Source organism: Triticum urartu, chromosome 2A, assembly GCF_056163025.1.
Source record: "Triticum urartu cultivar PI428250 chromosome 2A, HENAU_Tu73, whole genome shotgun sequence".
NCBI lineage: Eukaryota > Viridiplantae > Streptophyta > Magnoliopsida > Poales > Poaceae > Triticum > Triticum urartu.
In genome coordinates this window covers 721,631,570-721,648,822 of record NC_141874.1, presented here as the reverse complement: position 1 = coordinate 721,648,822, position 17,253 = coordinate 721,631,570, and the positions used below count along the sequence as shown (strand labels likewise).

General features: G+C 42.2%; 2 protein-coding genes across 2 annotated transcripts; both read right to left on the bottom strand.

Moving 5' to 3' along the window:
- Positions 1-1,158: 1,158 nt before the first annotated feature.
- On the bottom strand, positions 1,159-2,259 carry LOC147987161 (uncharacterized). The gene is made up of 5 exons (XM_087542299.1): positions 2,197-2,259; positions 1,980-2,078; positions 1,606-1,862; positions 1,420-1,495; positions 1,159-1,299 (listed from the first exon to the last, which is right to left on the bottom strand). The coding sequence occupies exons 1-5, from the start codon at positions 2,257-2,259 to the stop codon at positions 1,159-1,161; spliced, it is 636 nt and encodes a 211-aa protein (XP_087398425.1).
- Positions 2,260-5,690: 3,431 nt separating this feature from the next.
- LOC147987160 (uncharacterized) lies at positions 5,691-6,307 on the bottom strand. Its single transcript, XM_087542298.1, has 3 exons — positions 6,155-6,307; positions 6,012-6,050; positions 5,691-5,900 (listed from the first exon to the last, which is right to left on the bottom strand). Exons 1-3 carry the CDS (start codon positions 6,305-6,307, stop codon positions 5,691-5,693), a joined length of 402 nt encoding a protein of 133 aa, XP_087398424.1.
- Positions 6,308-17,253: the final 10,946 nt, after the last annotated feature.

Here is a 17,253-nt window from a genome sequence, read left to right as displayed (position 1 = left end):
AGCTTACGAGATAGTGGCGATGAAGGGGAACAAAGGGGACATCCCTGAGTTCCTGTATGGATCGATCGTTGAATGAACTTGGAAGGGAACATGTTAATTGCAGTTAGTAGTGGAGCCAACCAATGTGTTTTGGCGGCATGACAAGATGGCATTTCACTAACTGCCAGGATTGAAAATGTTTGAAATTTGGTACCAGATGGACAAACCACCTAGATTATAATTTGTATGCACTATGGAACTGTAATGTGATCGTATATTTACCCTAATTTCGAGCTAGATGAATTTGTGAGCTATGGTATTGTAAAGTACTGGTTTATGGACCGTACATGCAGACAATCTACTACTTTGCATGTTAGATGATGTGTTGAGACATGATGAAGTCTGTGTCGAAAAATGAAGCTCTAAAATGAAGCTCTAAAATGTTGACAAAGCGATACACAGAGGTTGCATCGCGACGGGTGTCTTGCCGTGCCGTATGGAACATGTGTGGCAAGAAAGTGGGTGGCTAAGTACGTGAAGAACATGTGAGACCATGCGTACTAAAATAATTGGCTTGTAAGTGCAACTTCATGCTTATTCCGCCGTGGTAAATATTTATGTCGACTCGCAGCGAAGAAGCTTGTGCCTCAAGCATTGGGCGTATAGTTCAAGTGTGGAAGGAAACTTTGGGTATATTTAAATGTTTCGTTAGCATAAACATTGTCGCCAACTGAGAAGATATACTTATATGAACAAGTAAAGACTTTAGCGGTTTAGTAGATGTGATAGCATATTCATTCACGATTAGAGAACAAAATGTTATTATAACACCGACAGCCTAAAATGATAGTACCGTTTAGGATTGGACGAATCACACGGGAACACATTGGCATGCGTTGAAAGGTTGATGAAAGTATTCATTGAGATGGAGAGGAAATTTTGCAATTGTCATACAAGGGCCATCCATAAAAGTGACCATGCAAGCAGGCGCATAAGTCTTGGGAAGGGTACAATACACATTCTAGCATAATCCATAGAAAATTACTAGTGGGCACGGCCCCTGGGAGGTAGATGTTCTTAAGCTACATGACAAACAAATGAAAATACATGATGGCAGGAAATTAACGATGGCTCATATGGATACTGGTCTATACGCTCCAGCCATCAATAGCCGATTGACTATGCGGACTGATTCGAGCTGAAGAGACTGTCTGAGGGTGCTAGAACCGCCCACAGCACATCATGGGCCACACTAGCAGAATTTCCCTGAAGTTTAAGACACTCATGTAGTGCCTGCCTTTTGGTTTTGCCAACATTGTGCTGTGTAAGGGAATATATTCGTGTTGGATGTCGTCAGACAATAACAAAAACAAATTCTCACAAACGAAATGGATAATGATAATGAGAAACAAATGAAACCATCATAGACCAATGAAGTACCTTCGTGAGTGGGATCTTGATTTTGGTGCCATCATACTGTCGGGCTATATGCAGGACACAAGCCCTTGATTCTTCGCTGGAAAGATAAATTGGACAGTAAAAATATTTCAGCAACTCTGGATTTGTGTCTGGAAACAAATGAAATATTGAACCTTTTGCATCGTCGCTGATATTGTCCATACATACCTGCGGAATGTTTCTTCAGCTAGTACCGGGTAGACCATTTGCCACTGACCATCCTGGGATGGCCATCCTGCATAATACTCTTTCAAGCAGTGGAAAAGCGCATGGTGAAGCTTCCATGCAATAAGTTCATGCTTATCCTTCGTGAATTCATCAGGGCCATTCCCACTGATTTTCGGGTCCAAAAAATGGATCTTCCTCGACATCATGTCCCACATCAAAATAACCCAACCAGCTTCGAGGGGTACTGGCAGGAAGAACTGCGCAAAAGTGCAGAAAGGAAAGTATTTTTCAGTTAGGAACAGACAATAAGAACATGGGGAGACTTATATGAATCAATTGGTTAAAGATCAGGAGTTAACATAAATTGTAAGTACCATCTGAGATGAAGTTATATCATAAGGAATTTCCTTGCCGACTAGTTGCTTCTGAATCGAAATGTTGTTCACATAGTCGTGGTCAGACAACACAATTGTCTGCAAAAACATATGACAGTAGCATTGGAAATCTGACATGTGGTTCTGACATCATTAGCAAATAGAAAAAGAGTACAACTTGACTGCTTTGGAAACGATTGCGGACGAATGAACTTACCGCAAACTCTGGTTCCGTGTTGTGCCTCCAGTTGAGGTATGGACATTCCCTATTGGCTTCCATATCGGACTAAGTGTACCTTCTACACATGATGGAAACAAGTTCATGATCGAGACTCTGACTGCCGATGAGCTGATGGCACAAAGAGAGCCCTGTAATGCGGACAAGCCTGGGGGAGTGGTGGATAACATAATGCCTGCAAATATAATGAAATGTAGAATGATTAAAACTAATAACGGAAAAACAATACTAGGTGTAGAAGGGAAGATTCCAAATAATAAAGTATCATGATAGTTGTAGGGGTAAGATCTGCCGCGGACCTTTGAAGATCACTCTCAGGTAAGTTGGAGAAGTAAACAACTATCAAATCTATGGTTCCAGCATGCGGTGGTAGTGGTAAAACTCCGCGCTCCCATGGATTGGTTGTAAAACCATGCTGAAAAATGTACTTCCTCTTTGGTAGTTTACCCTGAGTTTGGCCAAAGACAGTAACGGTTGTGTTCGCTGGGAGATCAGCATACATTTGTGCAACTTTGCGGACGGTGTCTTTGAAGAAGTTAATCACAATGGATGATTCAGAAAACGATTTTTTGCTTGCGGATGCGGAGTCTTCGTTGCTTGCGTTACGTTTCCTTGATGACCCAACCTGGTTAAGCGGTGAAATCGCTGCACAGAATATAAATAGAATGTCGACAATGAGACGCTTCTCGTGAACCAAACTTCAAAAATAACACATATGGACAGGGCAAAGATATACAGTATACAGGGGTATGAACGAACCTTCACCATCAGACATATCAAGCCTGTGACCCTGGATTCTGTGTGCAACAGGAGTGCTGAAACGAACATTCTTGTCAGTTGCAGCACCTAGAAAAATGTCGTAAAACAGAAAAACCATTTAGTATTCTTCATAGATTAGAAAAAACAAAGCAATGTACTTGCATGGGGCATGCATGAACATAGCGTAAGAACCTGATGCATGACAATCTGCAAAGCCTCTCGTACGACAGCAAAGGCACCGGCCAGAAATTGATTTCAGAATTTTCTCTGAATAGTTGGGCATATCGGACTGGAATGCATTTTTTGCCTGCGATAGAACCCCTTGGATGGCGTTGGCTGCTTCCGTCAAACGCCTAATTGATCTAGCATTCTGCTGCTTCATGATCATTGTTATCTCATCAGTCACCTGCAACAGATAGATGAGTACTTCCTATCAATCCGAGCATAAAGATAATCAGAGTACTCTGACTGCAAAGCAGTATTATGAAAACACATACAAGGTGCGGGTACTGCTGCCGCAAGAAGTTGGCAAGATCAAGAGGCCCTACTACACGTGGCGTTGTGTTTGGAGTCGCAACGTTCTCCTACTGGCCACCTAGTCCAGTACGAGGGGATTCTGCTGCCGCAAACCATGGAGTGGTTCCTGCCCTTTGCAATTGCTTGGTGTTGGAAGACGACGGACAGGTGTACTGAACCTTGTGTCGCACGTAACATACATTTGCCGGGTCTCGTAGCTGGTCATTGTTTGAAAAAAAAGCATTATGAAATTCATAATAAAATTGAAAATAGACATGCATGTGACGAGCACGAAAAAGAAAAGGAAGGGAGAGCTATGACATGGTGGGAAGGTTCCCCTGAAATATCTTACATTTGCATGCGAGTATGACATAGCCCCTTTAACTGGATCCAGAGCCATGATGAGCATTTTGTTGAGTGTATTTGGTTCAAAGGCAATGATCCTTGGTAGAACATTGTGTGGCTTATTCAGTATACCAAGATCAAGATTGTCAAGCATAAACACCTAAGGAGAAAAGGAAACTTATTAATTTGCCTACGTAGGCGAAAAGAAATGTGTGGAAGAGATAACTGAAATTATGACATTACATCTACCTGAAAGAAGAAATGACATCCAGTGAGGTTGGTTGAATGATTGTTCATGACCATATCTCTCTTAAGTTTGCGAACGGCATCGAGCAAATACTGTAGGACATACTCACACCAGTTGAACTGCTGTATCATTTCAGTGTTGGCTATTGCACCCCAAAAATCAATGGTCGAATAGTTGTGCTTCGTGGTGGGAGCGAGTACATGGCCCATGACAAAAATGACAAATGCAATTTGAAAACAATCTTTCTCGAGCTTGCTAGAATTCTCATTGATATCACGCATGAGGAAATTTTCTGCCGCGCGCAAGCTATGAACTCCAGTCTTATTCATTTCAAGGGTGGACTTGATGAAGTGGATTGCTTCTGGATTGATATTTGCATCCCTCCCTTTGACGCTACGGTTACCGCAAGGGATCCCAAAAACCTTGTAGACATCCTCAGCATAGAACTTGAGCACATTACTCTTAGACAGCCTTATCTCTCTACGGCTAACACTGACCCTACTCATAATCTAGGAACTGCATCTCAGATTTAACTTCTGAATATCGGGTAGCTTGAGCATACCGCCAAAACCAATCTCTTCCACAAGCCATTTCTTGTAGTCGCTGAAAGTCTGAATGACACTGACAGCATTCTTGAGAGAGATTCGTGATGTTGGGGCGGGTGGATCTCCACTTCTGGCACTGGAAGATGACTCATCCAAAGCAGCGTGCAGACCTTGCTGACCGGCTGGCGCGTTAGCACTATGAGATCCCTCTGCGTCCGCCCCGCAGCTACCTGAATTTGAATATTGTTCATCCTATAAAAATTTAGTTCCCGGAGATGTATTAGTTTCAGATTAACATCTTACGATGACTGAAAAGATAGCTAAAGGAACATAGATTGTAGATCCAGTAGGCATACATACCATTCGCTATGACCTGAAGATCTGGATGCATAAAACAAGTGTAGCGCGAGATCCTCTCTGCCAAGTTGGGTCGACGAACACGGACCTCCAGAGGCAAGTGAGGGCGGCCAGACTTGGATGGGCGAGGGGATGAGATGAGCGGTGTGTAATGAAAGGTGAGGTGGGTAGATGGATGCCGGTCTGCAATCAATACAGCATGCGCAATCTCCGCCCTGTGCTGCCTAGCTCCGTGACTTCAGACCGATGGAGACGCGTGTTCCTTTCCCAGTGGAGGTAGGAAACGGTGGATATGAGGAGTGAGGTCCAGCTGTTGGGGTGGATCATGGTGCTTGCCCGTTCCCCAGGCCATGCGTGCCGTAAAGAAAACGATCAGATTAAAAAATTGAGTAGATACTAAATCAAACTGACAACTGATTAACTAACATAGCCAAGTTTCATTAGTTCCAGAGTGTGCATTACATTACAGTACAAATTACATAATGTGGTAAACAGGCTTAGAGGTAAAGGGAGCCACCCTTGAACACGAACAATACTTTGCTCATAGTACATAGAAATTACTAGAAGAGGACTGACTGAAACTTAGCAACAACCAACTCGGCGGCCCAAGCATCACGCACACACCACAACATCATGGAAACAGGCTTACATGTCCAGGGAGCCACCCTTCCTGAATTGTCTAAGTAGGTCATACTAATAACGAACTAGTTGCCGCCGCCAAAATAGATGGCCACAACGAACAGCAGAACAAGCAGCGTGAGCATGATGTTGCTAGCGGCAAGGATGAAAGCTGCTGCCCCCAGCGCGTGAGAACCAGATGCAGATGCGGCGACAGGTCTGAATATCTGGTTCAGCAGAACTGCCTCCGAGGCCGCAGGTGGATGATTCTGACCCTGATTCACCTGGAGCGGAGCCTGGTTAGCAGGATGAGCCATGTTTCCTGCAGGGTGTGCGTGCATCTGGACGTGCAGCACCCCCGCCTGCTACTGAGCACGAGCGATCTGGTAGGGGGTCATCCTCCTCACGTATGCCGTCTGGAATTCGAAGAACCTACACTCGCGAGCCTGCGAGAAAATTAGCAGGAAACATGCGAGATGCAGGTGTGAGAATTGAACCAAGAAACGGGAAAGGAACTAATCGAGATTTGGTAGGAAACAGAGGAACTGACATCATAGCGGACACACTTGTAGAACCTCTGGCCCGCCCTGCTCCCGGTCCTTGCCACATTGGTTTCCAGATCCGCACCGCAGAAGGGACACCTGATGAGATCAAGAGGGAAATCGGCTGGCACTGGGAGAGAGGAGGACGATGAGGCAGACATGGTGGCTCAGGGAGGGTAGGGTTTGTAGTACAGATCGGAGAGGGATGGGGAATTTTACAGAGTGCCGACTGCTGCGGCTTGTGGGAAGCAGCTCACTGCATTTATGGCGTCCATCGACCTGACGACGTTGGTGAGTACTGCATCATCCACGGACCAGAAGGGCTCAGCATCGGTCACGAGCCGTCCACCACGTATTTGTTCCGCGGTGAGAAGGCGAAGCTCCGTCGCAATGAATGCAAGCGCGTCGCGTTACCAGCAAAATGGAAATACGGTTCTGAAATACATTAGCGGGCACATATCCGCATGCGAACTAGCGGTTGAGATGTCGGGATCATCTGGGCTCGCGCTTAGAAACAGATATTCGAAACAATAATTGTTATTCTGTTTACATGAATAAAACATTATGTGGTCATACACCCAAGGTGAATGGTTTATTGAATCTCGATCGTAGTGATACACATATTCATGATATTGATGCCAAAAGATGCAAAGTTGATAATGATAGTGCAACATACTATTTGCGCTGCCGTTTAGGCCATATTGGTATAAAGCGCGTGAAGAAACTCCATGCGGATGGACTTTTGGAATCACTTGATTATGAATCATTTGATGCTTGTGAACCATGCCTCATGGGCAAGATGACTAAGACTCCGTTCTCCGGAACAATGGAGCAAGCCACTGACTTATTGAAAATAATACATACCTATGTATGCGGTCCGATGAGTGTTGAGGCTCGCGGCGGGTATCGTTATTTTCTGACCTTCACAAATGATTTGAGCAGATATGGGTATACCTACTTAATGACACACAAGTCTGAAACATTTGAAAAGTTCAAAGAATTTCAGAGTGAAGTTGAGAATCATCGTAACAAGAAAATAAAGTTTCTACGATCCGATTGTGGAGGCGAATATTTGAGTTACGAGTTTGGCCTTCATTTGAAACAATGTGGAATAGTTTCGCAACACACGCCGCCTGGAACATGACAGTGTAATGGTGTGTTCGAACGTCATAACCATACTTTATTAGATATGGTGCAATCTATGATGTCTCTTACCGATTTACCTCTATCGTTTTGGGGTTATGCATTAGAGACAGCTGCATTCACGTTAAATAGGGCACCATCTAAATCCGTTGAGATGACACCATATGAACTGTGGTTTAGCAAGAAAGCTAAGTTGTTGTTTCTTAAAGTTTGGGGTTGTGATGCTTATATGAAAAAGTTTCAACCTGATAAGCTCGAACCCAAATCGGAGAAATGTGTCTTCATAGGATACCCAAAGGAAACGGTTGGGTACCTTCTATCACAGATCCAAAGGCAAGATATTCGTTGCTAAGAATGGATCCTTTCTAGAGAAGAAGTTTCTCTCGAAAGAAGTGAGTGGGAGGAATGTAGAACTTGATGAGGTAATTGTACCTTCTCCCGAATAGGAAAGTAGTTCATTACAGAAATCAGTTGCAGTGATTCCTACACCAATTAGTGCAGAAGCTAATGATGATGGTCATCAAACATCATATCAAGTTACTACCGAACCTCGTAAGTCAACCAGAGTATGGTCCGCACCTAAGTGGTATGGTAATCCTTTCTGTAAGTCATGTTACTAGACCATGACGAACCTACGAACTATGAGGAAGCGATGATGAGCCCAGATTCCGCGAAATGGCTTGAGGCCATGAAATCTGAGATGGGATGCATGTATGAGAACAAACTATGGACTTTGATTGACTTGCCCAATGATCGGCGAGCCATTGAGAATAAATGGATCTTCAAGAGGAAGACGGCACTAATAGTAGTGTTACTATCTACAAAGCTCAAATTGTCACAAAAAGGTTTTCGACAAGTTCAAGGTGTCGACTACGATAAGATTTTCTCACGCGTAGCGATGCTTAAGTCTGTCCGAATCATGTTAGCAATTGCCACATTTTATGAAATCTGGCAAATGGATGTCAAAATTGTATTCCTTAAATGGATTTCTTAAAGAAGAGTTGTATATGATGCAACAAGAATGTTTTGTCAATCCTAAAGGTGCTAACAAAGTGTGCACGCTCTAGCAATCCATCTATGGACTGGTGCAAGCATCTTGGAGTTGGAATATGAACTTTGATAAAGTGATCAAAGCATATGGTTTTATACAGACTTTTGGTGAAGCCTGTATTTACAAGAAAGTGAGTGGGAGCACTACAACCTTCTGATAAATATATGTGAATGACATATTGTTGATCGGAAATGATGTAGAATTTTCTAGAAAGCATAAAGGAGTGTTTGAAAGGATTTTTTTCAAAGAAAGACCTCAGTGAAGCTACTTACATATTAGGCGTCAAGATCTATAAAGATAGATCAAGACGCTTGATAAGACTTTCAATGAGTACATGCCTTGATAAGATTTTGAAGAAGTTCAAAATGGATCAGTGAAAGAAGGAGTTCTTGCCTACATTGTAAGGTGTGAAGTTGAGTAAAGACTCAAAACCCGACCATGACAGAAAATAGAAAGAGAATGAAAAGTCATTCCCTATGCCTCGGTCATAGGTTCTATAAAGTATGCTATGTTATGTACCAGACCTATTGTATACCTAGCATGATTTTGGCAAGGGAATACAATAGTGATCTGGGAGTAGATCACTGAACAACGTTCAAAATTATCCTTAGAGGACTAAGGAAATATTTCTCGGTTATGGAGGTGACAAAAAGTTCGTCGTAAAGGGTTACGTCGATGCAAGCTTTGACACTAATCTGGATGACTCTATGTCTCAATATGGATACATATTGAAAGTGGGAGCGATTAGCTAGAATAGCTCCGTGCAGAGCATAGTAGACATAGAAAATTTGCAAAATACATATGACTCTAAATATGGCAGACCCGTTGACTAAACTTCTCCCACAAGCAAAACATGATCACTCTATGGGTGTTAATCACATAGTGATGTGAACTAGATTATTGACTCTAGTAAACCCTTTGGGTATTAGTCACATGAGATGTGAACTAATCACATAAAGATGTGAACTATTGGTGTTAAATCACATGACATTGTGAACTAGATTATTGACTCTACTGCATGTGGGAGACTGAAGGAAATATGCCCTATCACACATGGATCCGTAAACCTAACCACGTGCACACGTATCATGGGCTCGTCTTCTCCTACCTCTTCACTATGTGTTCCCATTGGTATGTCTGTCCTTCTCGCACTCGCACCGCACACATGTTGCCCATGGCCACGACTTGACTCCACCAGGCACCGAAGCCACTGTGGTGCATCTTCCGGCCTCCCACGCCTCGTACGGCCCAATCAGAAAATACCAATGTCGTTGACGCTCTATAAAAAACCCAATGGCCACCGATACCTCTGACACTCAAGCCCTCATGGATATCTCTCTCTCTCTCTCTCTCTATATATATATATATATATATATATATCTGTGTGTGTGTGTTGTCGAGCACCCCCGAGAGACCCCATGACCACTGCCAACTATGTCCTGAACTCCTAATGGGATTTGGGTTGCATAATTGGGCCATGGGATGTAGATGGGACACGTCGTGGGGGTAGTGTGAGAAGTAGAGGTGATGGGCACATGAGTTGTGTATTTGATGAATACATATTTCATACAGATAATGTAATTACAATTTTTTTGCCAAAAAGAAGTGGTTTTCATATAAATACCCATGAATTATGTTTGGACTGCCCTCCTTCCCAAAATAATTGGACACTCATGATGGGTCTCTGTGTCCAGAAAGATACTTAATGGGAGCATAACTTATATTATAGCACTAGCTTTTACATAGTGGACTGAGCAAGATCCCATTTCTACCTCTTGAGCACTGCGTTGGATTTCCCCGAAGAGGAGAGGATGATGCAGCAAAGTAGCGTAAGTATTTCCCTCAGTTTTTGAGAACCAAGGTATCAATCCAGTAGGAGGCTACGCGCGAGTCCCTCGTACCTACACAAAAACAATAGCTCAACGCAACCAACGCGCTTAGGGGTTGTCAATCCCTTCACGGTCACTTACGAAAGCGAGATCTGATAGAGGTGATAAATAATATTTTTGGTATTTTTGGTATAGAGATGCAAAGTAAAAAGTAAAAGCAAAGTAAAAAAGCAAAGCAATAATAAAGTGATGGAGATTGATATGATGAGAAAGAGACCCGGGGGCCATAGGTTTCACTAGTAGCTTCTCTCAAGAGCATAAGTATTCTACGGTGGGTGAACAAATTACTGTTGAGCAGTTGATAGAATTGAGCATAGTTATGAGAATATCTAGGTAAGATCATGTATATACGCATCACGTCCGAGACAAGTAGACCGACTCCTGCCTGCATCTACTACTATTACTCCACTCATCGACCGCTATCCAGCATGCATCTAGAGTATTAAGTTAAAAACTGAGTAACGCCTTAAGCAAGATGACATGATGTAGAGGGATAGCTTCATGCAATATGATAAAAACCCATCTTGTTATCCTCGATGGCAACGATACAATACGTGCCTTGTTGTCCCTTCTGTCACTGGGAAAGGACACCGCAAGATCGAACCCAAAGCTAAGCACTTCTCCCATGGCAAGAACAACCAATCTAGTAGGCCAAACCAAACTGATAATTCGAAGAGACTTGCAAAGATAACCAATCATACATAAAAGAATTCGTAGAAGATTCAAATATTATTCATAGATAGACTTGATCATAAACCCACAATTCATCGGTCTCAACAAACAAGCCGCAAAAAGAAGATTACATCGAATAGATCTCCACGAGAGAGGGGGAGAACATTGTATTGAGATCCAAAAAGAGATAAGAAGCCAACTAGCTACTAACTATGGACCCGTAGGTCTGAAGTAAACTAATCACACTTCATCGGAGGGGCTTGGATGATGATGTAGAATCCCTCCATGATCGATGCCCCCTCCGGCGGAGCTCCGGAATAGGCCCCAAGATGGGATCTCCTGGATACAGAAAGTTGCGGCGGAGGAATTAGGTTTTTGGCTCCGTATCTGATCGTTTGGGGGTACGTGGATATATATAGGAGGAAGAAGTACGTCGGCGGAGCAACATGGGGCCCACGAGGCAAGGGGCGCGCCCTAGGGGGGGCGCCCTCCACCCTCGTGTCCACCTCGTGGCTTTCTTGACGGAGGGTCCAAGTCTCCTGGATCTTATCTGATGAGAAAATCACGTTTCTGAAGGTTTCATTCCGTTTGGACTCCGTTTGATATTCCTTTTCTTCGAAACCCTAAAACAGGCAAAAAACTGCAATTTTGGGCTAGGCCTCCGGTTAATAGGTGTCGGTGTACAAAAAGAGGGGTACACTTTTTGTACCCCTATAACTGTGTACGGGCAGTCTGAGCCACGGGCACCACCACACTGGGCAAGGCAAGGGAGGTGAGCGAAGGTAAGGCCGAAGCTCAGGAGAAGCAGAACGACGCCAAGACCAAGACCACAAAGAGCAAAGGGGACGAAGCGGACCCCCTCCCCCCGGCAAGATCCTTGTCGGGAGGCTGTTTTAGCAAACCCGGCAAGACCCTTGCCGTGGCAGCTCGCCCCACGCCTACAGAGTGAGTCACCCTTGAGTCCACTGCCCCCATGGGGCAAGGATTCGGGAGACATCCCCGTGGTGGCATGCAGATCTTTGTGAGGGCATTCAAGATCAGATACACCCTTTAGAAGACGATGATCCTTGGCGGGATCCTAGCCAAGGAGGACCATAAGGCCCCCGGCAAGAGCCTTGCCGGGGATGACAGCAGGTGCCACGGCAAGACCCTTGCCGAGAACACCCGTAGGGCCACCATCAGGCCCACGCCAGTCAAACCTCCACCGCCGTTCGCATGCAGCTGCCGACCCAACTAGCTGGGCAGGCACCTGCGTGGCGGCATGCAGATCTTCGTGGAAACCCACCACTGCGCCACCTCAGCTGTCTGCCTGCCTACATGGCACCGCGGGCGCGTGTCGACACGAGAGGGAGCGGCGACGGACGAGACAGGGCTCTCCCCCGTCCCCGATAAAGCAAGGACACCTGGGCAAGACGCATTAAATGCGGCTTGTCATGTAATGCGAGGGATAACCTTGCATCACTATTCCCTTTCCACCTCCTGTGTGCCACTGTGGCTACCCCTTTCCCTATAAAAGGAGGCCCGAGGCGACCAGGAGAAGGATTCAGCTTTTTGGAGCTCCTCACGCCCCATAGCTAGCTCAAGAACACTGATATACAATCCACCAAAGCAGGAGTAGGGTTTTACGCAGCCTCGCGGCTCGAACCAGGGTAAACGAACCGTGTGCTATCTGTTAGATCTGCTCTTCTCACGACCCCGCGCCCCGCAACCGTAGTAGGGATTCTTGTGATCCCATAGGTGTCGTTCCCACCGACAATAGGTTAGTCCCAAAAATAATATAAAAGTGGATAATAAAGCCAATAATGTTCAAAACAATAGATAATATAGCATGGAGCAATCAAAAATTATAGATACGTTGGAGACGTATCAAGCATCCCCAAGCTTAATTCCTGCTCGTCCTTGAGTAGGTAAATGATAAAAACAGAATTTTTGATGCGGAGTGCTACTTGGCATAATTTCAATGTAAATCTTCTTAATTGTGGTATGAATATTCAGATTCAAAAGATTCAAGACAAAAGTTCATATTGACATAAAAATAATAATACTTCAAGCATACTAACAAAGAAATTATGTCTTCTCAAAATAACATGGCCAAAGAAAGCTATCCCTACAAAATCATATAGTCTAGCTATGCTCTATCTTCAGCACACAAAGTATTTAAATCATGCACAACCCCGATGATAAGCCAAGCAATTGTTTCATACTTTTGACATTTTCAAAACTTTTTCGATCTTCATGCAATACATGAGCGTGAGCCATGGATATAGCACTATATGTGGAATAGAATGATGGTTGTGGCGAAGACAAAAAGAGGGGAAGATAGTCTCACATCAACTAGGCGTATCAACGGGCTATGGAGATGCCCATCAATAGATATCAATGTGAGTGAGTAGGGATTGCCATGCAACGGATGCACTAGAGCTATAAGTATATGAAAGCTCAACAAAAGAAACTAAGTGGGTGTGCATCCAACTCGCTTGCTCACGAAGACCTAGGGCATTTTGAGGAAGCCCATCATTGGAATATACAAGCCAAGTTCTATAATGAAAAATTCCCACTATTATATGAAAGTGACAGAATGAGAGACTCTCTAAGATCATGGTGCTACTTTGAAGCACAAGTGTGGTAAAAGGATAGTAACATTGTCCCTTCTCTCTTTTTCTCTCATTTTTTTGGGCCTTCTTTTTTTATGGCCTCTTTCTCTCTCTTTTTTTGTCTGGAGTCTCATCCCGACTTGTGGGGGAATCATAGTCTCCATCATCCTTTCCTCACTTGGGACAATGCTCTAAAAATGATGATCATCACACTTTTTATTTTTCTTACAACTCAACAATTACAACTCAATACTTAGAACAAAATATGACTCTATATGAATGCCTCCGGCGGTGTACCAGGATATGCAATGAATCAGGAGTGACATGTATGAAAGAATTATGAATGGTGGCTTTGCCACAAATACGATGTCAACTACATGATCATTCTAGCAATATGACAATGATGGAGCGTGTCATAATGAACAGAATGGTGGAAAGTTGCATGGCAATATATCTCGGAATGGCTATGGAAATGCCATTATAGGTAGGTATATGGTGGCTGTTTTGAGGAAGGTATTTGGTGGGTGTATGATACCGGCGAAAAGAGCGCGGTATTTGAGAGGCTAGCAATGGTGGAAGGAAGGAAAGTGCGTATAATCCATGGACACAACATTAGTCATAAAGAACTCATATACTTATTGCAAAAATCTAGAAGTTATCAAAGCAAACTATTACACGCATGCTCCTAGGGGGATAGATTGGTAGGAAAAAGACCATCGCTCGTCCCCGACCGCCACTCATAAGGAAGACAATCAATAAATAAATCATGCTCCGACTTCATCACATAACGGTTCATCATACGTGCATGCTATGGGAATCACAAACTTGAACACAAGCATTTCTCAAATTCACAACTACTCAACTAGCATGACTCTAATATCACCATCCTCATATCTCAAAACAATTATCAAGCATCAATTTTTTTTCTTAGTATTCAACGCACTCAAAAGAAAGTTTTACAAATCTTGAATACCAAGCATATTATTATTAAGCAATTATCATGCTATTAAGACTCTCAAAATAATCTAAGTGAAGCATGAGAGATCAATAGTTTCTATAAAACAAATCCACCACCGCGCTCTAAATGATATAAGTGAAGCACTAGAGCAAAATTATATAACTCAAAAGATATAAGTAAAGCACATAGAGTATTCTATCAAATTCCAAATTATGTATGGCTCTCTCAAAAGGTGTGTATAGCAAGGATGATTGTGGTAAACTAATAAGCAAAGACTCAAATCATAAAAGACGCTCCAAGCAAAACACATATCATGTGGTGAATAAAAATATAGCCCCAAGTAAAGTTACCGATAGAAGTAGACGAAAGAGGGGATGCCTTCCGGGGCATCCCCAAGCTTTGGCTTTTAGGTGTCCTTAGATTATCTTGGGGGTGCCATGGGCATCCCCAAGCTTATGCTCTTGCCACTCCTTGTTCCATAATGCATCAAATCTTTACCCAAAACTTGAAAACTTCACAACACAAAACTTAAAGTAGAAAATCTCGTGAGCTCCGTTAGCGAAAGAAAACAAAAGACCACTTCAAGGTACTGTAATGAACTCATTCTTTATTTATATGGGTGTTATACCTACTGTATTCCAACTTCTCTATGGTTCATAAACTATTTTATTAGCCATAGATTCATCAAAATAAGCAAACAACACACGAAAAACAGAATCTGTCAAAAACAGAACAGTCTGTAGTAATCTGTAGCTAGCGCAAGATCTGGAACCCCAAAAATTCTAAAATAAATTTCTGGACGTGACGAATTTATCTATTAATCATATGCAAAAATAATTAACTAAATAGCACTCTCCAAATAAAAATGACAGCAGTTCTCGTGAGCGCTAAAGTTTCTGTTTTTTACAGCAAGTTCAACAAGACTTTCCCCAAGTCTTCCCAACAGTTCTACTTGGCACAAACACTAATTAAACACAAAAAACACAACCAAAACAGAGGCTAAATAATTTATTTATTACTAAACAGGAGCGAAAAGCAAGGAATAAAAATAAAATTGGGTTGCCTCCCAACAAGCGCTATCGTTTAACGCCCCTAGCTAGGCATAACAAGCAAGAATAGATCTAGGTATTGCCATCTTTGGTAGGCAATCCATAAGTGGCTCTCATGATAGATTCATACGGTAATTTTATTTTATTTCTAGGGAAGTGTTCCATGCCATTTTTTAATGGAAATTGGAAACTAATATTCCCTTCCTTCATATCAATAATTGCACCAACCGTTCTAAGGAAAGGTCTACCGAGAATAATAGGGCAAGAAGGATTGCAATCTATATCAAGAACGATAAAATCTACAGGCACATAATTCCTATTTGCAACAATAAGAACATCATTAATTCTTCCCATAGGTTTCTTAATAGTGGAATCCGCAAGATGCAAGTTTAGAGAGCAATCATCAAAATTACGGAAATCTAGCAAATCACACAAAGTTTTGGGAATAGTAGAGACACTAGCACCCAAATCACACAAAGCATAAAACTCATGATCTTTAATTTTAATTTTAATAGTTGGTTCCCACTCATCATAAAGTTTTCTAGGGATAGAAACTTTCAATTCAAGTTTTCCTTCATAAGATTGCATCAAGGCATCAACGATATGTTTAGTAAACGCTTTATTTTGACTATAAGCGTGAGGAGAATTTAACACGGATTGCAAAAAGGAAATACAATCAATCAAAGATCAATTTTCATAGTTAAATTCCTTGAAGTCCATAATAGTGGGTTTAGCAACATCTAGGGTTTTAATTTCTTCAATCCCACTTTTATCAAATTTAGCATCCAGATCAAAAGATTCAGAATTCTTGGAACGCGTTCTAGGTAAAGGTAGATCATATTCAGTCCCATCATTATCAAGATTCATATTGCAAAACAAAGATTTAATAGGGGACACATCAATAACTTTTAGATATTCATCATTATTTTCATAGGAACTAGAAGAACACGCTTTTATAAAGGCATCTTTCTTAGCACGCACCCTAGCGGTTCTTTCTTTGCACTCGCCAATGGAAATTCTCATGGCTTTGAGAGACTCATTGATATCATGCTTAGGTGGAATAGATCTAAGTTTCAAAGAATCAACATCAAGAGCAATTCTATCAACGTTCCTAGCCAAATCATCAATCTTAAGTAATTTTTCTGCAATCATAGCATTAAAATTTTTTTGCGAAGAAATAAATTCTTTAATATTAGATTCAAAATCAGAGGGCATCTTATTATAATTTCCATAAGAATTGTTGTAGGAATTACCATAATTACTAGAGGGATTACTAGGATAAGGCCTAGGGTTGAAATTTCCTCTATACGTGTTGTTACCAAAATTGTTCCTACCAACAAAATTCACATCCATAGATTCATTATATTATTCTCAATCAAAGTAGACAAGGGCACATCATTAGGATCATAAGAAACACTCTTATTAGCAAATAATTTCATAAGTTCATCCATCTTTCCACTCAAAACATTAATTTCTTCTATCGCATGCACCTTTTTAGTAGATCTTTCAGTATGCCATTGAGAATAATTAACCATAATATTATCTAGGAGTTTAGTAGCTTCTCCTAAAGTGATTTCCATAAAAGTGCCTCCCGTGGCCGAATCTAAAAGATTTCTAGAAGCAAAATTCAATCCGTCATAAATTTTTTGTATAATCATCCACAAATTCAAACCATGAGTAGGGCAATTATGTATCATTAATTTCATTCTCTCCCAAGCTTGTGCAACATGTTCATGATCAAGTTGCTTAAA